A 27085-nucleotide genomic window follows, 5' to 3' on the forward strand; every position below is an offset into this window, starting at 1 on the left:
AGTTTTTATGATACAGGGTACCCTCCAATTTTGTCAAAAAACATACAATGAAAAAATAATGAAATATGAACTTGAACTGTTTTTTTAAATTTCTTTTGTCCATACAAAGGATTTATTGTTACTCCATGACATTTTTTACATTAAAACATTTGAAGTTTAATCGGGTAAGGGGTTAAGGTAAAAATTTATGCCTTTAGCTTTTCCTGGAGTGTTCATTGATAGGACAATCCCGCCAGATGCTTCAACAATAGTCAGCCATCAAATGTACATCCCATCTACCCTGATACCCTCCTTCCATGACCTTCAAATCTTGATGGAATCATTCACCTTGCTCATCACTGACTGGACCAAGGTTTTCCGGGATGTAAGAAAGATGGCTATGCAGAAAATGCACCTTGATGCTCATATTGCAACCAAGCATTTTGTAGCTCTCCAAGAGTTTCTGGAAATTTCTATGTAATTATTTGCTCGTTGTCTCCAAAAAAGTCTTGACAATGGCTTTGAATGATAACCAAGCATTCTTTTTGACTTCTGACATTATCCTGATGAAATGTTCATCTTTCATGAGCTGCTGAATCTGTGGACCATCGAACACACCGACCTTTATTTTTTCAAATGACAGGCTAGGAAATTGCAAAATGAGATACTTGAAACAGTCTCCTTCAGTTGGCAAAGCTATAACAAACTGCTTCATCAGACCCAGTTTCACGTGCAGAGGTGGGAATATAATATTCTTTCTATCAACAAGTGGCTCATGTAGAATGTTTGGATCACCTGGTTTTAGGGCAAATCTTGGAGGCCAATTCCTTTCCACCCAATGCCTCTCACGAGCTCTGCTGCCCTACATGCACAGATAACAGAGATACTTGGTGTATCTGCGTTGCTGACCAGGAAGGAAGCATACCATTTTAAAGCCAACACAGATGACCCAAATGGGTTGGTGATATTGCAACAACTCAATGACTCTCTTTTTGTCTGCATACTCTTCATAAAGAGAAACTGAATGGCCAATTGGGACTGACCCAAATATATTGCCATTGAGAAGGAGGACACACGGTTTTGAGCTATTTATGAATAGTCACCATTCAGTTATAGATTGGAATCCCCAATTCGTCCATTAAACCAGATATGTTATGATAATACAAAAGCCACTGTCAGTTCTAAAGTACTGCAGAAATGCATTTTCTCTGGTTCCAAAGTACGATACCTTTGTTCCTTTTTCAAGTAAGTTTTTCTCACGCAGTCTTGATGCTAGGAGTTCTGAAGCCTTCTTCGATAGTCCCAAATCACATGCCAAATCATTCAACTCATGCTGATCAAATCCCTTAAGAACAGAGTCTTCTTCAATTTCAAACTCTTCATCATTGTTGTCACCTAGTTCATCACCATAATCATGTTCTTCAAGAGAGGGTAGTGTAACGAAAACCGGCACTGGGATTTCATCTGAATGAGCCACTGGGCGTATAGCCGATGGTAGACTAGGATACTCCTTGTTATGTTTATTTTTTTTGTTATATCCTGAAGTTTTCACTATACAAAAGCACCAGTCACTGAAATGATCTCCTGGCTCTCGCCAAACCATAGGAATACCAAATGGCATCTAATCACATGTTCCCTTTGTTCACATCCAAAAACCCTCGACACACTGTTTGCACATCTTATGAGAGGGCCCAAGACTTGATCACCAAGTTTAACTTTGAAATGTGCCAAATAGGCTTGCTCTACAAATGTTCTGATGTTCGCCCTTTGACTGGGAATGGTGAAACTGCCACAGATATAATAAAATGAATCAGGGTTGTTTAGGCACTTACGACGAGAAACAGCAGAGCCAGACATAATCTGAAAGAAAGGAAATACATGTGTAAGTAGAAAAATAAATTTTGCTTATTCAATATGTAGAGCAGCGCACAACCTTTGACCACACTGTCTTGCCGGTAAATGAATAGCCTATACAAATCCACGTTACAGTAATCGCATTATTATAAGCGGTAGAGAAAAAACCTGACATGTTAGATGAAAACTAACTGCACTTTTAGAATTACCTATTTTAGTGTAAACAAGCTTAAAAATTTAAGTCAACAAAAAATGTATTCAAAATTGTTCCCCAGTGTAATGAATGAGTGGGTCATGGGCAGTGCTGCAGTGGGAAAAAAAACAGAGAAAAAGCCAAGTCACATCAGTAACTGCCCCCAAGTAGCATACAATCCACTGACCCTTCAAAATCTACACAATCACGTTATATGGACATGTTTTCAATTTCCAGTTTAGCAGAGCTTTTAGAGCAAGTAATAAAATAGGAAAACCACTCTACATAAACAATGTCCCATGTGGGAACTGATCCTAGGACTTACAAGTTTGTAAGCAGGAGTGCTTCTAAACACAGTGCTTTAGTTGGTTTGGTGTATTTAAAACATGATATATTATAGAATCTTTTTTACAAGTAGCTCAAGAGGTCCCTAACATTCTACGTGATGGGATTTACTAACCAGAAACTTGTGCTATTGATGATAAAGCCTCTTTTTTTAGTACCACTTAGGATAGCGAGATTCTGTACATTCATTAAATGTTGCATACTGGGACACAAATCTAATCATACCAGAATATAGCTTTAAAGATTATATAAAGTACTAAACTACTAATAGTAAACATTTGTGTAATTCAAGAAGAGAGCACTCATGGGATTTATCTGCCTAATATATCAGATCACCAGCAAATAGCACATGGTTTGCATATAAATAGGGTCCTTATAATAAGTAAAAGACTGTGACAATGAATACAAATATTCTCATAATATCCTTACAAAGGTATGCCAAGGAATATTACAGCACATCAGGGATCCAGAAAAGCAATGATAGAAAAAAGTGCTTTAAAGGGAACTTTACTAGGGAATATTGTTGTCATGTGAATGTCACACTGTATACTATGCACCCTAATTTGGATTGCCATGTCTGCAGGTAAATAAGTTATACACATTTGGTATACCTACAGTATACGGAAGCTACCAAAGGATGATTTACTGTACACAACCTCAACAATGACAAAACTTTGTCACCTTTTGGTCCCAAGCCTGTGATTGAACAATTATTGAGAAGCAATACATTTATATTCTTATCAACTGGTCATGCTGTTTTCTGTTATTGTCAGAATGTTCATTGTCATCACATGACATCAGTATATATAGGAAAATAGTTGTTGTACCTATTTCTGTAGATGTCAGAACTGAACAGACAGTCAGGCTGGTGATCACTACTAGCTACATAAAATAAGATGTGAGACAGTTGAAGGTGCGATACGTGTATTTTTGAGAAAAGGATGCACTGAATACACATAATATTATACTAGAACAAGGGTACCCAACCTATGGCTCACGGTAGCTGCCAGATCCAGCTCTCTCCTGATTCCCCTCTGCTCCTCGTCTTGTGGCGGATGCAGTGCGCGCATCTCTATGTTTCTCTATGACATTGTTCTACCAGGAGAGGGAGCTTCCTGAGCATGCTCAGTGTTAGCTTCCTGAGAGTGGGCGTGTACTATAGACCTGGCAATCAGCTGTGACTGCTCCCTGCCCACTTTGTACTGAGAGACAATCCCAGCAGCAACAGCATGGAAGCTGTGTACATGCAGCTGTCATTCTCCCCATGTATAAACCTACATATATATCTCCTTAACGGATTATCATAGAAATTATCATAGAAATTTGAATTTTTTAGGGTATAAAGGAGACCCTTAGAGCTGTAAATAAAATTTATTCAGCCCCGTAAACATAACAAGTTGCCAGTTAGGGGGCCACAAGCATAAAATTCCAACACTCAGGGATATTTTCACTTTAAGGAAATTTATTTATTGAATTTAATTTCAATACCAGGGTTCCCAAACTGAGTTTGCATGTTGGGGACCCCCTGGGGGCGACTGTCATGGCAATGAAAATTAGAGTACTGCCAATTGTCTGTGTGTGGTCCCCCCTTGAAGTTCACAAAACTTCCATGCTGCGTTCAGGTTGGTGGTAAAGTTGCAGGTGTGGTTACCCCTTTCTCATGCCATGGAATCCTGGCTACGGGGAGACGCTCAGTACCGCTCACTGCCATCCTGAGTCAGATCTGCAGATGCTGCGGTGCGAGGGACTGAATGGGTAGGAGGGTTCTTGGTACATATAGCTGGCCACTTACCTCTGAACCCCAAGTTCTCTGGAACATAGGGATGTTAGCAACTGGAAATGTGGAAGCCAGTAGGGAATCTCTTTTGTCCCCCCCCCTAATAAAATGTTATACCCATCATATCATGCTACTCTGTCACACATAGCGATCCCATTACTCTTTATGAACCCCGGCTAACTTCCTAAAATTTCATCACCAAGATACAAAAAACTATACTTGTAATACTGTGCTACCCTGTCACACATAGCTGGCCACCTACCTTCTCTGAGCCCCAATTTCTCTTTAACAATAGAAAGAGGGAAATGTTGGATAAGTAGGGGACTGTTGTGGCTCCCCACTAAAATGTACCACTCCTTTACCATGGTGCCGTCTGTCACATATAAATGTCTGCTTATGTTCTTTGAACCCACTAATTCCCCTGAAAGGGGAGCTGTAGGTATAATAAAATGTATGATAAGTGGGGGGCCCTTGTTGCTATCTCCCCCTCCCTCACACCATTAAAAGATAAGAAAACTATACCTATCATACCTTGCCATCCTGTCACACTTAGCTGGCGACTTACCTTCTGTGAACCCTAATTTCTCAGGAACAGGGAGATATAGGGACGTGAAGATATAGTAGTAAGAACATGTGCACCCTTGCCATCTGTCACATGAATTGCATTTCTCTGGAAGTATCCATTGCAAAGATTTTGGGGTACAAAGAAGGTTAGCGGCCCCCCTATAACTGACAGGATGCATTGTATGGTATAGTTTCTGCCCTTTGGTACAAGAATGGTGAGCAGGGAGCAATATATGACTGGCCAGAACTGTATGATAGCTTTAGTTTCGTATCTTTTATTATTGTTGCATTAATAAAATGAGCATAAAATGGTGTGAATGGAGTGCAGTGCTTGATTTGTCATTTCTTTTATTTGGTGCATGTATGTTACCGTAACTAGAAACATTTCAATTTAATTTCATTTTAAATTAAAACTCTTCTAGTTTTAAAAAAACATCTTTAATGTTTATTTGCATTGTGGCCTGCAAGTTTTATCTCAATGTCAACAGCAGCCCCCAAATGAAAAAAGGTTGGGCGCCACTGTACTAGAATAACACTGAGATAAACCTAGACACAGCAAGCACAACCAAAACACCTAACAAACTGGTATGTGAATACAGATACTAGTATACCACAAAACAAGGCTAGACACAAAAACAGATTAGGATCAAATCAGGTCAAGAATAAGGTCAGAAGTCAAGGATCGGGATTCGAGCCAGAGAGCACAGCAAGGGGCAACCAAACAGTTCTGGCAAGGCCTCAGGAATGGACCGGACCATAAATAGGGAGTCCTATTTGAAAGTTCATGATAGCTGAAGTATAGTTCCACCACAACAAGAAGTAGGATTTGGCAGAACTGATTACAGTATAAACAGCAATAGATATGAATTTAACTTAAATCAACCAGTAAATACAGTAAACCAGTAAATCTCTATTGAAAGCAATATGCACTGTAACATGCTAACTACATTTGACTTTACAAAATTCACACATCTACATACATTAAAATGCTGATTATAAACCCTGAAACATGATACACCCCAGTAGATATGATGCAAACAATCTACAGGTGTGGGTCCGAAATTTTAACATTAATGCATGCCTCTTCTGGGTCAGTGTCTGAAAAGGTTTATAGACATCACCATTTTAACCAGTCATGGGAGGTCAGCAATGGCAGCTATTCCCCAAAAACAAACTTATTAATGTTAGAAACAATAGATAATAGAAACATGATTGAAACATAATAATGACACATTAAAATATTTTATAGAGACCAAAGTAGTACAGTATTGCAGTCATAACAGACAAAAAAAACAAAACAATAAACAGCTTGTTCCTGCAGTCTTTCAGTAAATTCCTGTTTTTTCTCCAGCTGCAAAGGCATACATTCTTTCCAGCACACGTGTTTTTATGTGTCAGTGCTGTCTAGTCTTTGATTACTGTGGGTCCAGAGTGCATAATCATGGTCAAGTATACAGCAAGCTGGGCTCTGAGTAATTGGGCAATTACAGGTCCAGTAGTGCAGCACAAAGAAGAAAGCCTGGAGAGCGTAAGTGTAACATGCTTTTATACAGAAGGAAAATATTAATAATAAAAATAGTTCCACAATAATTAATTTGAGCACTTTCCCTGCAAATTGGAAGGCTTTAAATAATCGGATCTAATCTTTCATTGGAATCTCATTATTCCCACTTTCTAGCCACTTATCAATGGCCAGTTCACAGGCTTTTGGTCTCTTGTTCCAATCCGTATGCCACCTTAGGTTAGAGATGACATTTGAATAGTTCTGTCCTATACTCGCTCTCCATTTAATAAATTCTTCTTTATTATACTTATGTACATCATAAGATATTTTCTTGTAATCTATAATAGACTGAAGCTTCTTTTCCATAGACAGGACAATCTCAGGATACAAAGGGGCCACATTTCTAAGCTCATCTTCATCAGTTGATAAATCTGCAAAACATAATAATAATAATATATATACATAATAAAATGATAAAGTGAGAATAGTGTGACATATTTATGTACAAGTTACTCTTTACAATTCTGGCACTATTTACAGTCAGTTACATTTTCTGTAAGGGCTTCAATTTGTTAGTTGCACATTGCTAATTGTTTCCTGAACTAGAAGTCGGGACCCAAATTGGGCTGCAGTTCATAATTCACCAATGCTTGACTAAACATGAGATTTACAATGCCAGAAGTGCTTTTATTGGTAGCAGGTTTTAAATATAACCAGGAAAACAACATAATAGTGGGTATTAAGAAAATCACTGTTCCAAACCTATATGATGATTAATACACTTCTTGATCACTAACTGCACAATTAGGAAATAATATGGTTGATGCTCAGCACAAACCTGGAGTACATAAGGCAGAATGTTAAGAGCTATAGTCCACAGATAATTACTAATTAAGGTGGAAAACAGTAAATTATAGCTACTAACATTAGCAAAAAAATACTTAACTGTATTTTTTGTTGTTGTTTTTTTCCTATTATGATTACCTGTATGTAAACAGCTGTTTAAAAAATTAACTAACTCCCCTTTTGAAACTGAAATCTGGGTAAAACTACTATTTACCCATGCAGTGGGTTAAGTTTACCTCACTCCTACAGGGGGCATAGCCCCATTATGCTTCAGATTGTGGGCAGGTATAGGTGTCATTCCACATAATACAGGGTTCTATACTGAATATGATAATGTCATTGGTCATAACAGCAGTGCATGAGCTTTATGAAAAGACAGCAGTGGAGTCTAGTGAAGAGGAGGGGAGCATCATTTGTTACAGGATTGAGGAATAAAGTGAGTTTTTTACCTCTAAACTATCCATGGCTTGACAAAATGAGCATATAAACATTTAGTATTAGTAGCTTTCATTTATAACTCTTATTAGCTTATTTGGTTTCATAAACTAAACTAGAGACCTGTCATCTGATCTAATATGTCCTTCAAAATCTGGTATTGCATATAGCTGCTTTGCTTTGAGTTTGGTTAAACCAGTCTCCAGCCTACTGCTTTCCTAACTGGTAGTGAAAGCATCGAGAGGTATTTACAAATATTTATAAATAGCTGTCTTTCAAGTCTCAATATTGGTCTGTAACTAGACTGCTTCGTTGACCAATGCATATGCAGTAAAGAAGGAGCCTGTAAAGCCTTGGTTAAATACTAATGCGTTACCAGACATGATTCCCTAATTGATTTCTGTAGACTTTACCCAAAGACTATCCCCTTCTCAACACACAGCTGCCTTCAGGACTTGGGTATGCAAAGAATGGTCTCTGGGGACAAAGGTTGTCAAATGAACAGATAGCTCATGAGGCAAACAGGTCCACAGTTTAGGGTTGGCTACAGTGTAAGTCCAAATGGTTAAGCAAGAGCAGGTCATGAAACAGGGTTGGGGTACCAATCACAGGCAGTAGCCATCTGGTCTGAGGTGTCATTAAAAGGCTGGGTGGACTTTGCAGACGGAGTGTTACATCAAACAGAGGGTAAGGTTGGTTGATTTTGGGTTTCACTTTTGAATATGTATAAATAGAATTTATACATAGAAAAGAATTCTTAGAATTTTAATAAAAATACCATGCAGCCTGTCACTGGTTAGGGAAATTGTCTGTCAAGAGACAGATTTCTATTGTAGATTTCTATTGCCAATTAAAGGTTTCCCAGTGGGAAAGAAGAAAAAGTTCCTGTATAGGAGGAGACAAAGGTGCCCTGCAAGGGAAAGTGGAAAAGTGAGTAGTTCTACTTTATTCTGACTCTTTCAGTCTCTTGCAATCCACTTTTTAGCACTTAACACTCAGATTGGGATAAGATTGGAGCCAAGACTAAAAGCTAATCAAGTGTGCTGTGTGCAAATATGCTAAAAAGGAACAAGCTGATAGGAGGTGAAAATGAGCATAAAGGTGAAACCTGATAAATCTCCTGCTGCTCTTTACTGTCTAATAGTAATTTGGGGGTGAAGAGAGAACAACACTGTCCTCCTGATTTCCTAAATCACGGGTGGCCAAACTTTCTGCAAAGATTTGGTGAGGTGAAAATGTGTGGGGTTAGTGTGGCGTGGTCTGCGTGGGTCCCGCACAGCACACGCCCACTAGGGTGATGTGAGGGATTCCCTGTGCATGGTGTCCAGTGTCAGTGCGGGCTCCGTGCAAAGCACATTCTTGGAATCAGAGTGAGCATGGTCTGTCAGCATGGTCCCACACAGCTTACATCCACTAAATTGACGTAGGGGATTCCCTGTGCACACATGGGGACTCCCGTCTTGCCGATAATGCCTGCCGAGTAGCGGCAAAAAATAGCTTTTTTGTACACGTCTATTTTATACTGTAGTCAACAGTGCTGGCGAGCCGCATGTTATTGATTTTATGACAGAGGCTGCGGGCCATGGAAATCTGAACACGAGCTACAATTGGCCCCCGGGCCGGACTTTGGACATATCTGTCTTAAATTCAAACTAAAGAATTTGGGACTGTTTGCAGGTCTTGCAATAGGTCCAAGATTCTGTCACTGCTTTTTTTTACCACTGATTCTCTCATGTCCTGTGATTGGCTAATGAATAGCCATTGATGAAGTTTTCAAGAGGTTAAATTTTAGCACTAAGCTCTCTCTGTTCATGATATGCCTCAAAATAAGCTGGGATGTACACTGCATGATACATATGTCACACAATCCAACTTTTACAGAATATTTTGTTGCAAAAGTGTAACTGGCATCTTCTATGTTGCAGTGTCATGTGATTGGGCTTCATAAGTATGTCAGAAATACACAACATTTGGCATTTATCTGTTGCCTGGAGCTGAGCCTTAATTTTATCCTTTGCATCAGTGCCAGGTTTTGCATCAGTGTAGTTACATGGTACAAAACGAGAAGTCAAATGTTTTCCATAAATGGAATTATCTGGTATTTCATTTTGCTTTTCCAGAAAAATGGATCCAGTAGCAGGATAAAACAATAGGTGATAATATGCAACAGAGGGGACCAGGAATAAAGTCATTGACTGTCCTGAACAGGAAAGAAACAGGTTGACTTTAAATGGACTTCCAAACTTGTTTACAATGACTACAAATTTGTAAGTGTAGGTATCTTTGCCTAGTCCTCACATTTATAAACCAATGGCCCCCTTAGTGTAGCTCCAAGATAGGATAAAAAAGGGCATCTTCACAATACATCCTTTTAAAAAAGCTTTTCAAGTACAATAAATCCCAAGCAGTGTTGATAGTCCTGCTCACTTCACTTGTGTAAAATACACAACACCTTTCCCATCTCATCTTCATTATTGGGTTGAACTGTATTTCAGCAAGAGAAAATTCGGGTAGATATCTAAATGAATGGGTGTTGAAATGAACACTAATTGATTGGGCTAATTATAAATAAACTCTTAAATTAATACAAAACCCTAATGACAAGAAACCAATATATGTTAAAACATGCAAACAGGCACACATATCTTGAAAATTAAACATGTGGGAATATGGTCTATAATGTAGAATCCAGGAGCTACATATGCAATTTGAAATGGTAATTTTGGAGTTACTAGAGCTCTGAACTCTGCAGGTGTGGTCAGTACATCCCAGTAATAAACAGACACATGTTGATTTATAATTGATCAGTATTTTGTATTTGAGCAGTATTTATATACATCCTAATTACAGGGCTATGTCCCCTCCATTTGTTTCCTTCACTACCACTAAATGTGATAAAAAAACTTAGGGCACTTTATAAAACAGAGAATTAGACATTACCTAAAGGGACTCTTCCAGGTCCATGTGTTTTAAGTGATGATTCTCACCAGTACATTTTTTAGGAATTCCCTGTTTTCTAAATAGAGACTGGAAAAGATAGACTAACCTGAGTGAATAGAGAACCTGGGTGATCCAGCAAACCCAACATGGATTTGCTCTAGTATTGAAAACATTTGCCAAATAATAGCAAATGGTTTTAGGAAATCTATCCAGGTTTGCAGGATCACCCAGGTTCACCCTTTATTCTACCTTCCTCAGTCTTAGAGAGCTTTCATTGATCAGGCCCAGATAACCTAACATTCATCAGCATTCCCTGGTGAAGAATATTCCGGGTGCTTTTAAATGGCAGTGATTTATTCTTCACCAGAAAATATTGCTGTATAAATAGACCCCTAATTTTAGCTGTCATTTTTCAAGCACTTAAGCTTTATGGGTTTTGAGACTTTAGTGCTTTTTATGCCTTATGTGTCTTAATACTTAGATGAAACTTGCCGAGACAAAATTTTTAAACAAGCTATAATATCTTTGATTTGTCAGGCTAAACGGCACATATTAAGCATGGAGTTCAACCAACTTACCAAATAGCTGTGGAGAGACTGAATCACCATCTGAGTATGCAATGTACTTCCAGTAATTATCTCGGAGCATGTAGGTTGAGGCATTTGCATTAGATCCATGAAACTGGCTCAGTGCCCAGTTAGGATGCAGATCAGAAATAGACAAAACACTATTCTGTGATGTTGCAGATAATAAGGGCATTAGTGAGTAACCACTTATGTTTCGTGGAACAGGCAAACCTGCAATTTCTAAAATGAAACAGAAAAAAAAGATTAATTTAGATTACTTCCTGTTAAGTCTAGCTGCTTTGGATGACTTTGCATATGCAAGCCCCTTTGGCCCGTTCCAGCAACCAGTCCGTAATTATCTAACTAAATAAGGCAATTTATTTATTTTTCTCTTTTTTTTTTAATAGTGAGACCGTATCTCCTACAATTTATTTTATATTATCCAAATACAGAATTTCCTTAACTAGGTCACTTCATATTTTTTCCCTGCAATCAAAGTTTTACCTGACTATGAATGGCTTAAAGCATGTCTAAAACCATAATTAGATATTTTCAAATAGAGTTTTGAGGGGTCAAAAATCTGTCAGGTTTTCTTGTTGTCAGTGTTCCTATTAAAAGCAATGAAAGTAAAGAAAAATATCAAGAGTCTTAGATGTTTCCAAAACAGTAATAGAGGAATAATCCTCCATTGGGGATACTTGCCTTGGTAAGAACAAACTACAAAGGTATTTCCTTCACTTTTGAGAGATTTCTTTTCACTGGACAGAATGTAAAAATGTAATTTCCCCAATAGGACAAAGGTTTCCAAAAATCATATTCCTAACTTAATATTTGTTTTAGTTATGTGATTTAAACCACTCAGAATGTTAATGCTATCTGTGTGTCCACTGGGAAGACTCAGCTTCTTTATTTACCCTGTTGAACATTTACACAGGGACAGAAAGTGATGGGAATATGTTACAGTTGCCAGGGCTAAGGGCAAAGCTTACAATGGGGTTCCTTTTTTAGATGAGAGCTGTCTAATAGGAGAACTTTTCCCATTTTAAAGAAATGTCTCCAGGACGGGAAGCCAGGAAAAATCTTCCCACTGAAACAGCTAAAAAAACATCCTTTTACCTCTCCTTACTTTATTTCTTACTAAAAAAAAGACTTTAGAGTTTATATTCCGTCTACAAATAAGCATATTTCAGCAACATTTGAAGCTTTTGATAAAAATGTATTTGTCATTTTTTAATTTCAACTTTCTTTCAACATCTTTAGTTGTACCTACCAAGCATAGTGGGGTAAAGATCCACCAGAGACACAATATTTGATATGACTGTTCCCGGTTTTATTTCAGGACCCATCATCAGAAGTGGAATGTGTGAGCTGCCTTCATACATACTCATCTTATAAAACTGTCTGTGTTCCATAGCAAGCTCGCCATGGTCAGACGTATACAGCACATATGTTGTGTTGAGGAGTCCAGTGTCATTGAGGGCAGAAAATATTTCACCTGTATCAAATCAAGCACCAGGTTTAAACACTGCTTATCATACAGGAAACATTATTGAACATATCTTAAACATTATTTACTGTACTTGTACAAATGTTTAAAAATTATGTTTGTCTCCTAGTGAAGATAACTGTGCCAGGCTAAAAAACTAAGCTGAAAAACTGAGCTGTTTACCATCTCCAGTAGAAAAAGGGCAAAATAGATTATTTTGCAAGACCATTGCCTCACAGGAAAATGTAGCTTATAAAATGTATCTCCACTCAAAACCTTTTTTTACGTGCCCTAAGGTTTTCCCGCCTAATGATGCCAGAAAAATCATCAAGTCACATAACAGATAGTTAAAGATGGTCAGATAGTTCTGCTCAGAGTTGATTCTGACATGAATGTTAGCTATTCCAACTATCTCTATATTCTTCTAGGGAGAAGTCTCTGTAAAGATCCATATGAGGCATTCTTACTCCTCCTGAAACTGCAAGGCTGTATGAAGCACCAAACTAAATATCTTAACTTGGTTTGGTTCTCTAGCACTCCTATTGTGGCACAAATAAAATGTAGGGTCACTTGGTATTTCACTAATGAGCTCTTAGCGGCCAGGCTTACCAATTCAATGGGGGCATTTCAGAATGTTTGGACACCCTGGATTACCCACTGCTTACAAAAATGATTTTAACTTGAGTCTGCTTTTTCGTTAATGTGGTTCTCCCCCTCCTTTATATATGCATGACAGAACCCACATTTATGAATAGTCCTGGGTCCTACCCCTGTTGCTCATCATCCCTCCTTCTTGTTATCCCCTCCCCTCTTTTCTTTTTCTTTGTTTCCCTTGTCTTCAAATGCACATTACAAATGAGTATGCAAGATTTTGCACAGGATTCTTAATTCCCTACTATGTGGGTTTTTAAGTGTTTGCTATCTCTTGATTGTTTCTTGATACCTGTTTTACTGAATTTGATTTGTGAATAAGTTGTGTATTTCTGCATTATTTTATGGTCAATTTATTTATGGTATATGGTATATATTTATTGGTTCATGGTTATTTTGTTATTTGTTTTCCCCTTTTTGATTTATGTAAAAAAATTTCCAATACAAATATTGAAAACAAAATAAACAATTTAAGGAGCTTAAAGGGGTGGCCCTATCCCCATGCATAAAAATATACACACCTACAACTCACAAGTGAAAATATAGATTGAGCAGAACATTTTGGATATTGCTGCACACACAGCATTGCATATGGACAATTTTAGGTGCTTAAGCTTCTCACTGTGTTGCTGCAGGTTAGAAATGTTTTCTTTCTATTTACTCAAGGCAACTTGAATATTTTATAAAAAAGGGAATTATTCTGTGTACTTAAATTGTAACTGATTTTTTATTGGAAATTTTGTTCCGATGAGCCGTAGTATAAATATTGTGTGCACATATTACCATTTTTTGGGTGTCTGCTAGCAAAAATATATAATTTTTTGGAGTCATACACAAGTTTTCATGTAGAAGATATGTGTAAGGAACTTACCTGTCCTGCGAGCCCGCGGTGTCCCTGGGGATCCCAGCCACAGAGGGAGATGCCGCTGTAGCAGGTAGCATGGCTGAGGCTGCTGCTCTGCTCGCAGCTTGTCTCTCTCTGCAGGTGGAGGGATCTGTCCTGGCCAAACTACTGTTCAGCCAGGCGGCATCCCTTGCATCCCTTCGGACGTGGTTACTGAAACTCCTGCTCTCAGCACTCCTTTGCATGTGCAAAGTAGTGCACGTCCTAGGGGTGCTGTGGGAAGAGGTGCGCGTGCTACCATGCGTCCCTCTTGTACCCCCCGAGGGCGTAGCTCTCGGCTGCCTCGCCGCGGGGCGGGACATAGTTAGTTTGAATTCCCTGCGGCCAAGTTAGTCTCCCATCAGACGGCGCCAGGTGGCGCAAGGTCATTGGTCACTCTGGCCATTTAAGGAGAGCCTGTCCTGTACACTATTGTCCGCTATAAGCCTCTGTTAACACAGTGTGCTTGGGTGCGTCCTTGTGTTGGTTTAAGTTTATCTGCTTTTGTCATCTCCATAGTGACCTGGTCTGAAGCTGACTCTGCTTGAACTCTGCCTGCCCTGACCTCGGATTGTTACTGACCATTCTGCCTGCTGCCTGCCCTGACCTCGGATTGTTCTTGACCTGTCTTTGCCTTACCCTCTTGTACTTCGCTTGTTTGCACTTAACCCTTGTTGTGCTTTATGACATTGAATAAAGCCTGATTGAAGGATATCTGGAGTTGGTTGTGGTTTGTGTGCCCAGGCGCATTACAATATATCATTGTAAGTTGTGTTTGTGAAAAAAAGCTCAGAGACAAAAGGGTTGATTTCTAGCTATAACAGATATGTTTGAAATTACTATCATACTTAAAAAATCAGGCAGAACTTTTACTCGAAAAGGGACAGGCAAGGTCCCATCTGCAAAAAAAAATAAGATTGCCTGCATGATGAGTTTTTTAAATACATTCACCTGTCCCTATTCTGTTGTAGGCACTGCCATCTTCTTCCGATCTGATCTTCGGCCAACCTGAATGTCTGGGCTGGGATGACATAGCATAGCTCCCATGCATTCAAGTGGGAATTTGTTCAGTCCTGAAAACCTCAGTTTCCCTGGGCTTGTTTTATTTACTGACCAACATAAAATGTACTATACAATCTGAATACTGGAATCTTTTAGCTTTTACTCTACAGCTTATAATACAGTTTTTAATATTTTTATGATTAGTATCCTTTTAAGTTATGTTTTGTGATGTACATCCAAACCCTGCAATAAGGGCCAAATAATACATTCTTCCCTTTCCTTGTTTATACACATTCATGTAGCTTTAAAATCCTTTATATTATGTTTAGTATGTTTGCTATTCTTTACATTTATTTACACATTTCAAGCAAATTAAGTGCTACCCTTACCGCTTACACATATACAATGTGGCCCCAATCTTGGAGTGATACAGCTTTGGTAATTCCCATGAATAGCAGTAGAGCTCTGATTTTTAAAACTCATCTTTTTCATGTAGCTATTAATTTTTTACATACTGGTTTTAAGCTTCCACTTGCCCAAAAGAATAAAAAATTATGTTGCCCTGGACAACAAAATTAGAGGTTAGCTGACCACCTGCTGAAACTAAAGCGGCATTTTGTTTACTTGGTTATTCTGATTTTTGCTTAAATTCAATACATGAATACTTAACACTTAACAATCCAGTGTTATCTGAATCCATATTATGTAACCTAAATGTAAAGCGCTATCATTTTATTCATTTACTTACATAAATAGTGCATTAAGAGCACTCAAAAGCATGTATAGAAAGCTCTCCCAAATAAATAAAACCCCAGATTTTGCAAACAAAATATGTTTTTTATATTTTATTTTGCATGTTTTTAAACATGATATATTTAATATAAACACTCCTATTGACATATAAGAAATGGGTTGTAAGCGTGAACTGAAGTAAATACTCTTAATTTAAGCTGCATATACAGTAATAAACAAGCTGATTTTTTTTTCAAACTATAAAAATGACCCTTCGCTGGCACCAATAGGGCGGACTGCTGACCTCACACACAATGCTAGCTCTCTAGCGGTCCAACATGCTACATACTGCAATCAACAATGCTGCAGAGAGTTTGAGAGGAGAGGTCAGAACTCCTGATCTGTATAACTGTTACTCAGTGCCAGTTAGTGTTAAAGCATAATCATAAATATGGAAAAACATATTCAACTAAAATTTTCCAAAAAGAAGTTCAGCAAAACAGACTCAGTATTTCTCAGGAACCAAGGCAATGGCATGGTATGTGTTTACAATGGTCTTCACTATGACAGATAATTATTATTCACCAAGAATAAGCTCGGTTTTGGGCTAAATCCTCTCACCTCTTGCACCTGACATTAAATGAGTAATATACTATTAAAAGAATATTTTTCAGCGAATGTGTAAACTACTCGTTTAAGCCACCTGACCTATCCATATTGAGTATATGCAATCAGATCAGGCAATATATATATATATATTGTGACAGAGTGTCCCAATATAGTGTATATATTGTAGTGTCCCAATATAAAATATATAGATAGTGGTTGTTTGTATAAGGTTTTTAGGAAGAAAATCCAGGTTCTTTAGGGCCCTGGAGCCGGCCAAGGAAGTGAAAGGGTGGGTTCCTTGGCCCAACCATGATTTGGGATATATCCACCTGCACCCAGGTGCAAATGATGGTATTGGCCAGCAAAAGAGAGCCAGAGTGGGTTCCAGGCTGAAGAGAGAGCCAGAGTGAGTTCCAGGCTGAGAGAGAGCCAGAGTGGATTCCAGGCTGAAGAGAGAGCCAGAGTGGTTCCAGGCTGAAGAGAGAGCCAGAGTGGGTTCCAGGCTGAGAGAGAGCCAAAGTGAGTTCCAGGCTGAGAGAGAGCCGGAGTGGATTCCAGGCTGAAGAGAGAGCCAGAGTGGGTTCCAGGCTGAGAGGGAGCCAGAGTGGGTTCCAGGCTGAGAGACAGCTGGAGTGGATTCCAGGCTGAAGAGAGAGCCAGAGTGTTCCAGGCTGAAGAGAGAGCCAGAGTGTTCCAGGTTGAGAGGAAGTGTGTTCCAGGCTGGGAAAAGGGCCAGAGCCTGTTCCAGGCTGCAGGAAAAGGGAACAGAGCTCCAGGAAAGCCAGTGGGCAAACAAGACTTACACTGTGAATGGAACAGTACTGATATAGTGAATGTGTTATTAGGAGAGGGCACCTAAACAAGGCAGTCAGAGGCCCAGCCGGACTACTGTTTATTGTTTTTGTTGTGAAGTGCTGGAGAGTGTGCTGTAACACTTGCCTAAACAAATAAAAACTGCTGGTATTTTGGACTTTTGGAGTCTGCTGCCTCTGATCTGCCCTGTAAGCATCCCGTTACCATGAGTAACCCCCATCTATCACAATAGATATATATAAATATATATCCATATCCTAAAATATGATAGTTCAGTTGTTCTTATCCACATTATACTACACTTTTGCTTCCCTTTTTTTAACCTATCATGGGAGTTTGGACAGAAAAGGAGAAATTATGTACCATGGGTAAAACAAAATCTCCAAGGCTGGAGAGGATACACTTTCATTGGTGAAACAAACGTGAAATAAATTTTGATTTGTTAGCAAATGTTTTTAATCCTGGACCAGACCCATTCTAGGTTTGCTGGATCACCCAGCTTCACTGATGAAAATGTATCCTCTCCATCCTTGGAGAGCTTTAATAAATGAGGCCCTATAAGGTGGTTATTGGAGCAAATGGAAACTTATTTTGGACCAATTAATTTTAATGCATATTACCAGCCATCAGGACAATAGGCCATTTACCTGGAAGATATATTTGGTGCATGTAATGGACAGATACATAGTAACTTACCCATTATACCGTCTGTCTCTGCACACATAGCATAGTAATGAGCTCTAATATTTAAAATCTCCTGGTCTGTAAAATGCCCAGTACAGTTCTTGGTGTATGATGAGTAGTAATCCACCGGATGCATCCTCTTTACAGGTAACCATTTTGGAAATGTAATGTCCTTATATGATACCTGGATGCAAAAAAATGTGTTTTTATTTTTTAAAATAAAAGTAAAATTTAGAAGCAGACTGTAGCTGAATAAACTGATCCAAACAGCGATAACAAATATCCCTTAAAATACTCTGTATTCTGTAAACTACTCTGTAAACTGTATATTTATGTTTATGTTACACTTTTTCTAATATTTTCAACCACTCCTGCCATCAATATTTCTTGTTCCAAACCACCAGCAGTTAATCATCAGAAACAAATAAAATCTGAACAAAGGCCCCAACTGAGTTAACATAGCTGCACACCCCATTGCTACCTTTCCTTTGTGTATCCTAGCCATAACATTATATGTAACATAATATTTTTGTTGTAAAGAGACAATATTTTTGTTGACCTACTCTTTCTCTGTAAAACAATGCTGCTCCATTTAGATTCATAAGTATCCCACACACTGCGACTAATTTATGAAAGCTATCAAGGACTGAAGAAGTTAGACCATCATGGTTCCACCTGAATGGATCTGGTCTGGGAATTCAACATTTGCCAAATAATAGCAAATCGTTTTTAAGAAATCAATTCCAGGTTTTCTTAACTGTAAAATCCTATACCATCTATTTTGCCTTTATGTTCCAAGCAGAATAGTTTATTAAATGTTTTTTACTACCATATCTGAACTGGCCTGACATGGTCCTGGGCTTCCATTTCTGGTGGCCTTCCAACTACCTGATTCATTCTTAATATTAGAGAAAAGCTGGGTAACCAAATAAAAAACAAGCTAATGACTGCAATTGACTTGTGCTAGCATGTTCCAAGTCTTTAATTTCCGAGAACCAGACCTTTAGACTCAATGTGACGTAGACCACCTACGTCACATTGAAAGGGTTTTAGCTTCATCCTCCAAAATGTTTTATGTTAGCTATGACAGTAAAAACTAAGGAAAAACAGGCACAAGATGTTTTACCTTCTGAAGCCAGTAAAGAGATGTTAGAAAAGTTGAAGAGCCCCTGTTTTTACCCATGCTTTCTGAAGGATATGGGTGTGGTAAATTTAAACCCAAATACAGAAAAAAAGGTTGTGAAGAGTTTGACTGCGTTCTTATCCATTTTACTGCCAGATCTGCATTCTTCCAGTCCTCTTCCATAATGCGAATTTGAGTCCTGTTTGTAGTAAGATTGGCCATGGGTCTGCCTTCCTGTCTGAGCAAGAATTGCACATCCCTTGTCCAGGCTTCCACTCTGTTACTGAAGGCAAAAACACTATGTGATAGGTGCCTACTGTCCTAATTAAACATAAAGAATAAGAAAAGAAGAACACATTGCATTTGTGCTCTATGTTCATATAGCTTCTGCAATTACATATCCTCAGTCAATACTGAGAACACAAATGTATAACAAAAGGTCAGCATTTATTGGCAATAACACATTTATTTTTGTTCTATGAATTCTGTTTATAATAAGTAGTAGTGGTACTCTAAATGTACTGGTCTGTTTTTTTTTTATAAATGACTGTTTGTATCAGTCTCCTAATGTCTCTATCTGTAATACATAGTAATTGTGTGCACAAATATGTTTTCATTAGGTGCAACATAATGTGTATTATTCTGTATAATATGACAGAACTCAATGTCCCCAGCACTCACTGTCATTATATTTTTTTCCCATTTTTAAGATATATACAAATGCTCAAAACAAAAAAAAAATTAAGCACAGGATTGCATTAATGTTTGTTTCTTTATCTTTTAACCTCCCGACCGTTAAGCCCGACCTTCGTACGGGCTAAAAAAAGTTGCTCTTTTCGTTAAGCCCGAGATTTTCCGTACATTAAAATCCCCACTTACCCAGGTAAGTGGGGATTTTAATCTAGGAAAAATCTCGGTCCCCCTGTGCTCATTCAGCGTCGGGTTCGTGTTCCAGCGTCGTCCTCTGTCGATCGTCGTCCGTCGGTCTCCCTCTCCAGCGTCGGGTGCCTTCTCGTATACCAGCGGGACCAGGTAAGAAGCCGGCCGGCGGAACACAAGATGCCGGCCGGCTTCTTACCTGGTCCCGCTGATCATCCAGCGTCGTTCTCGTTCCAGCGCCGGGTGCTCTCTGAAACAAGAAGCCGTCCGGCGGAGGAAAAAAACAGCCGGCCGGCTTCTTGTGCGTGCGTGCGCGATGACGTCGGCGCGTGTGCGGGAAATTCAAATTGAAACTCATTCATTCATTTTGTATTGGATTGGATACAGGAGTTTGTATTCAATCCAATACAAAATGAATGAATGAGTTTCAATTAAAAATAAATACAAAGTATGTATTTTGTATTGGATTGGATACAGGAATTTGTATTCGATCCAATACATAATGAGAGTTTGAATTTTGTTCTCATTTTGTATTGGATTGAATACAAAGTCCTGTATCCAATCCAATACAAAATAATAGAAAATATATTTATGTGGTTTTGTCTATAGGTATGTGACGGACACTAGGGAGGTGTTTTAGAAAAATATATTACTATACATTATACCGAATTATCGCATTTTCAGTATTTTTCATTTATTTATGTATTCTTGTTTAAGCTGAATTTTGTGTTTTTTCTTTAATTTTATTAAAAGTAATTTTTTTTTTTTTACATGATTGTGTGTTTCAAACATTTTTTATATTCATTATATCTACTAGACCCCTATTCGGACATATTTCTGTAAGTTACAGGTCTACAATTTAAAAAAAAAAATTTCATGAAAACCTGTAACACTTTTGGTACAGAAATCTAGACCTCAGTGTAACGCCCAGGTGGTTAAACTGTGCTTGCTAAAACATACTGAAGTACAGCATATTGTGTTTTAAAGACGTGTGTTATTAAACATTACATATATAACACCAACATATTACACAGAGTTGTACATTAGGGCCTGCACGTGACAGACAAATACAAACAATGACATGGGAGGAGGAGAGGACCCAGCTCAGAAAAGCCTGCAATCTAAATGTTGGGGAAGTAGGAGGGGAGATATGGAATGGTGGGTAATTAGTGAGGGTTTAAGAGAAGAAGACAGGTAGGCAAGTTTGGGGTGGGTTTTAATTGCTAGTAGGAGCTGTGCATGTGACAAGGTTATGAGTGAGGAAGTCATTAGTCATTATTATATAGTTTTGCCGGATCAGTTTCACTGATTAAAGTGTATGTTCTCCAGCCTTGGAGAGCATGCTTAAATCAGATCCATTACAACAAAAAAACAAAAAGAGTGAAAGAAAACTGTGCAGAATCATTTGTGGTTAAAAAAAATAAAGATGCCTCAAGGTGGGAATCTGACAGGCTGTTTGCTAGACGAGACACAATGAAAACAAATTTGGGATATGGCAGCCCATAGATCCACCAATGTGATCTTTAATGAGGCCAATACAAACTACTTCTGTGATGGTACATGGTGCCAGCTAGAATGGCCATATACAAATCTAATACATTAGACTTCTGTTTTCAAGTCTGTGGTGAGGTCGGCACGATGCTACACATATGGTGGCAATGCCCGAGGATTAAGCGTTTCTGGACGGGAATCTACTAGATTGTATACACACTACTCAGCAGGGGCATTAAAAATATCTCTTTGAGGTGTTACTACCTTTGTGTCCCCAAACTGCAATGGGCACCAATTCAAATTCCTGAGCTATGTCTTTATAGCTGGTAAACAAACATTGGCTCGGGCATGGTGGTCAGGTACACAGTAAAGTAAAAGATACAGTGGTATTTTGTACAAGAAAACATGGTGACTAGGTTGCAAGACAAAATAAATTAAGGTTTCCAAAATATATAGGACCCTTGGGTGTCTTATTACTTATCCAAAGGCTTCGATACCAATCTCCTTAATATTTGAAGGAGGACAATCCCTGTTATTGTTGCTGGTCGGTGACAAAGTGTGTGTGGTGTTCCCTTGGGCTCCGGTTTCTCTCCCCCCACCTTACTCCCTCCCACGTTCTCCCTGCTGATTCCCTTCTTTTTGTCTTGTTGTTTGTCTTTTCTGTTGTTTTCTCTGTCATGCCCATCCCTAGAGCAAGGCAGAGGAAGGCCCACTTGTAAGGCAATGTCCAGAGACCCGGGGAGGCCTGTCCAGCGATAAGGAGGGCCTTTGGAGGGTTTGGGTGCCTTATTAGGTAATAGGAATATCGCACTGTATTTCCCAATCTATGTGCACTCTAACAACTTTGTTCATAGGGGTCCTCAGGGAGCTGTATCAAACTGACGTAACATGATTCTGGACTCAAGAAGTTCGGAGTATGGACATACGATGTATTATGTACCACTATTGTGGTTTTGTACTTTTGTATTGGTTGTTTGTTGAAAAACTAACATTTTTGTTACAAACAAAAAAACAAGCATTGAAAAATAAATAAAGGGAAGAGGAGGAATGATATTATTAAAGGAAATATATATTTTTTTCCAGAATAGACCTTTTTGTGAATTACACATGTAGCTGAAGGTAATACATTAATGACCAACAGCAATGAAAATAAAAGCAAGCTTTTAAGGCATGTTAGCCATTAAAAAGAAACTGCTTAAAAAAATTGAAACTGAGCAGAGCAGTTAAGATAAAACATTTTATCTGATAAAAACCGGAATCAATGACACTTTCCAAGTGTTGAGCTGATCACGGCATGTAAACAGCCAGGTCTACTAAGCAGCACAAACTCCTGGGATCACAATTTAGAGATAATTTAGATACATTCTCACACAGGCTGTCTGCTTAGTTCCCATCGCTGGTTGTACATATAAATAAGCCACAGTATTTTCCTTTCCTGTCTGGTGATGCCTATTTCCTTCTGTTGGTCTCCATTAAAGAGCTTCTGTGGCATTAGCATGCCCTGTATCCAGAAGAAACTAATATGCTTATTTACATGACTTGATCCAGCAAACACTTTGCACATCTAATTTTCATTTCTAAAGTTAATAAAATGTGTAATAACTTACCTCAGTGAATGAGACCCACTTGTATAGTCTTGTTTGCCAAACTTTTGAGTAATAAGCCCCTTTGCTTTTAAAAGGTCCATCCAAGTTGGGTACCCTGGCTCAAGGCATTTAAAGTTATTCCAGGATTGGGTCAAGTGAGGAAACAGACCACTCCACATTGCTAAAAGGAAAACAATCAAAAGTTCATTGTAAATAAAACCCTATGTAAAATCTACTCTGGCAATGATTGCCACAAAATATTAGAACACTTCAGTGCTCTAAATAGGTAGGACCATATTACCAGTACAGTAGTCAGAGTCAGTACATTATAATATAAAGATATATATAAAAAAAAGCCATATAATTAGGATTACATATGCATATCATTGGGTTACTTTGTGCTCATTAGTGTTCATCAGTGTTAGCATGATGTGGAATTTTAAGCTAACATCAAGTTACCTAATCTCCATCTTTTTAAATACTTCACAATGATTGCCTACAAAAATTAAACGAAAAAAAGAACACATGCAGTTTTTCATCCAAGCATCCATAGAAAATGTGACACAAAACAAAAAAATAAAGGAAAAGAGTCTCAAGGTCGTATATCAACTATGAAAATGTAGCAGTTTCCTGATCTGAGATTGTTTGATTGGTGGACTGTACAGTTCAGTATTATCTTTGCATATGAAACATCATTTAACAATACATTAAAGGGGTGATGCCCTATATAGCAGTTGTAATTACAGTAACTATCTAAATCATTTCAGAGACCAGTTCCATATTTTCTTGTACAACAGAAATAGAGGAGACAAGATAAACATTTACATAGGGCTTTATTTAAAAAACAGGGAATCAGACATTCCCTCAAACATTCCCTTGTGGGAATCTTCCAGGACCATGTGCTTCAATGGCAGTAACTGATTCCCACCAGGGCATGTTTGAGAGAATGTTAGATTACCTGTTTTATAAATAGAGCCAATAAAGTTTACCAAGTTTTACTGTAAAATATCTCCCCAAATCCCTCATTTGTACCTGATCTAGATGGGCAGCATATTGGAGAGTTTGTATATGCATTAAGGAACACAGCCCCATGATGTTTCATGAAGTTTAAATTTGGAAGAGACACCACAGGACTATCCAAAGTACTTGTCAGCCGCCCATCCTGCAAGGAAACAAAATGTTTTATTAATAATTAATTAATTTATAGCTGTGCATTTTAGCCAAATTAATTTTGTAGATCTGAAACTAGATCTTTAATTATTAGCTGATTTATACTCAGGAGCAAAAACTACAGTACATGATAATCTCTAAAATCCTCATAAAGGTAATACATTAAGGGATAACAGCAATGAAATAAAACAAGCTTTTAAGGCATAACAGCAATTACAAATATTATCCTCAGCAAATGAAATGGAACAGAGCAGTTTTATCTGATAAAAAACAGTCAAATCAATTACACTTTCTGAATGTTGAGATAAAAAAAGCATGTAAACAGCCAAATCAACTAACCAGCACAAACCTAACCACTAAGCCTCATATTTTGTGAAAAGTGGGAACAGACATTGTCAGGCGGCTCCCAGCAGCTGTAATCTTGCCAGCCGCTTGGCCACTTCAACCTCTGCACATGTTCTCAATGAATTAGTGGTTAAACATTTTACTGTGAGCAGCAGCAGGTGGTTCTGAACAGCTACCAGCCCCCAATAACTTCCTATGGGCAACCGTGGGTGAGATGCTCATGTAGCCTCTCAACTGTGGCCACAATTCATTCACTGCAAACTCAGCGCCCATCTGAACTCGGTCTAAGGGGTACTCACAGTGACAAACTCACAATCAAAACCATAGATACTCCATATTTACTATCAAGTCTTAAAAAAAATTTATATGAAAACCAAGTTCCATTAGAAATTGCTTTGGAAGAAATTGCTCCAACACTTCATTGGCATACTAAAATTCCATCAATACTTTAACATATATCAATACAAAATTCAACAGGTATTACCAAGTAACCACTTTTATCCACTTACTCTCTAAGTAACACAAACCCTATTTTTACTGAAAACAAGTTTAGCTTTGACAGTGGGGTTATTGTTTATTCCTATTTAAAATTAAATTATGAATACTAAAAGTGACTATAATAAACATATAGTACAAGTTCTTAGTAAGGCCTACTTTAATGAACAAAATATAAGAAAGAGTATATATTAAGGCAATAAGTTTATTGATTTGCTTATATATAGCAACTAATTATTGTTTCTTTGTTGGAGTATGACTTAACTCCGCATTTGTTGTACCATTTTGAAGATACATTCAATAAAAACCTTATGCATTAAAGCATAAAGGAAATCGTAAACCCTTTATATGTAGTACCATTTGATGGTGTGTGCTATATATCTAGTAATGCATGATTTCCTAACCATGGATCATTATAAGCATCCAGTCCCTTTACATAAATTGAAAGTTCATACCATCTGGGCATCTTGACACAATGTACTCCACTGACATACACACAGACATATATAATGATCTATTAAGGTGTATATCCAGTCAAAACGTTTCATTGTTTTGGAATTAATGGAGAAGATTATAAACCTTGTCAGCTTTGTGCTGCTGTCACTGTAAGAGTCCCTGTAAGACTAGGTAAATGCAGGCAATTTGTTTTCTACTTGATCAAATGCCAGTTTGAAACAAACAACAAAATAGGAAGTTATTATGAAATATAATTTGCTTTCAATTGATTATTACAAACAGATTTTCAACACCTGCAGTTATCAAGCAATTGCTACTCTTGGTAAATCGGGATCAATATAATTATGTGCAGTAGTGCTTTTTACACTTTATCATCACATGTTTGCATTACAGCTGATGGACAGGCCAGTAAAGTCTCCTTTTTTACTATACTATACTACCGTATACTATATTATTTGCATTGATCTGCACATATGTACTAGCCCTTACAGGAATTTCTTCTCACTTCCTGTTTTAGTGACAATATTTTGCCAGACAGGAAGTGACATCCAGCATTATCATACAGAAATAAATTTACCTTTTTCTTGAATAAAAGGAGACAACTGGAACACTTCTCAGGTTTAATTAATGTATGCTATGTTGCAGATGTTTATGTCCTGGTTTGTAAAAAAAATTTCAGTAATGCAGGAGGAGAGAGATTTTTCTATAGGAGGTCCAGAAAGCAGCAGGTCATAATGCTTACTAGTCATATCAAAAATGAGAAACAAATATACAGTGGTACCTTGGTATAAGTTGTTCATTTGTTCCAGATCCTTGGACTTATACCAAAAAGGACTTATAACAAACACATTTTTCCCATAAGAAATAAAAGTATAATGATTATTCAATTCCCATGAAAAAAATTCCTATAGTTACTGGCACGTTATTTATTGATGGAGTTGTATAGAATACATTAAACACTGCTTAATACTAAAATACATAAATACAAAAGCAATTAGATAAACTAAATGAAAATGTCACCTCCCTTTACCTTGCTGAGAAGAGTTGAGCGCCTACTAGGATGGTGCTGAGAAGGGAGGAGGAGGAGATGTTCTTTCATTCTCAGAGAGTTATAGCGCGGGTTGTTCACTGAATGGTAGCAACTGGAAATGCAATGACTATCATGGCAGTACCTATGAGATCCAGTAAATCTGGAATGGATCTGGTCCAGGATTGAAAACATTTGCCAGCTAATAGTAAATGTATTTTAAGAAATCAGTTCCAGGTTTGCTGGATCACCCAGGATCTCCTATGATAGTCTATTTTCTCCAGTCTTTAATAAATCAGGCCTAGTGAATAGAAAGCCCTTGCACTGCTTTTTAGTTGGTTTCACATAGATTTGTCGGATAAACAGGACAAGGAAGAGAAAACCTGTGATTGTCCATGCTACTTACACAGAAATGGATACTTACAAAAGAATCACTCATCACCATAACCACGTTATATTGAACACTTCTCTGGAGGGGAGGTAGAGGATTCATGTGCCCTGCTGGCACAGCGGAGAGAAAGACAACCAAAGTAGCAGATTTTAAGATCGCCAGATCCATCTCCACTCCTGCAGAGGGGTTTCTGGAAATAAGTAGAACGTTTCACCCAGCTCTGACGGATGTTTATGCTGCACCACACATGTGATTAACA

The 27085-nt window shown here is 38.0% G+C and overlaps 1 protein-coding gene and 1 long non-coding RNA gene across 3 annotated transcripts in view; both read right to left on the bottom strand.

Moving 5' to 3' along the window:
- Window positions 1-27085, bottom strand: part of LOC140334062 (uncharacterized) — a 420558-nt gene that overhangs the window by 81132 nt on the left and 312341 nt on the right. The window lies entirely within an intron of this gene.
- On the bottom strand, window positions 5939-27085 carry ARSK (arylsulfatase family member K). 2 transcript variants are annotated; one of them, XM_072416139.1, is made up of 8 exons: window positions 26860-27085; window positions 23975-24104; window positions 22964-23123; window positions 18990-19302; window positions 17876-18047; window positions 12274-12498; window positions 11016-11243; window positions 5939-6647 (listed from the first exon to the last, which is right to left on the bottom strand). In XM_072416139.1, the coding sequence occupies exons 1-8, from the start codon at window positions 26992-26994 to the stop codon at window positions 6352-6354; spliced, it is 1659 nt and encodes a 552-aa protein (XP_072272240.1). In that variant the 5' UTR covers window positions 26995-27085; the 3' UTR covers window positions 5939-6351. The 2 variants fall into 2 exon arrangements, with proteins under 2 accessions (XP_072272240.1, XP_072272241.1); XM_072416140.1 differs by having other exon boundaries at window positions 18990-19269; window positions 26860-27084.

The sequence above is a fragment of the Pyxicephalus adspersus genome, chromosome 6 (genome assembly GCF_032062135.1).
Source record: "Pyxicephalus adspersus chromosome 6, UCB_Pads_2.0, whole genome shotgun sequence".
Lineage (NCBI taxonomy): Eukaryota > Metazoa > Chordata > Amphibia > Anura > Pyxicephalidae > Pyxicephalus > Pyxicephalus adspersus.

Excerpts from the sequence above, each read along its gene's own strand:
- ARSK (XM_072416139.1), bottom strand. The coding sequence starts at position 26,994 with ATGGATCTGGCGATCTTAAAATCTGCTACTTTGGTTGTCTTTCTCTCC. Across the intron at positions 24,105-26,859 it reads TGGTGATGAGTGATTCTTTT|GATGGGCGGCTGACAAGTAC; the intron begins GTAAGTATCCAT and ends GTTTCCTTGCAG. Across the intron at positions 19,303-22,963 it reads AGTGGGTCTCATTCACTGAG|TAGGCACCTATCACATAGTG; the intron begins GTAAGTTATTAC and ends TAATTAGGACAG.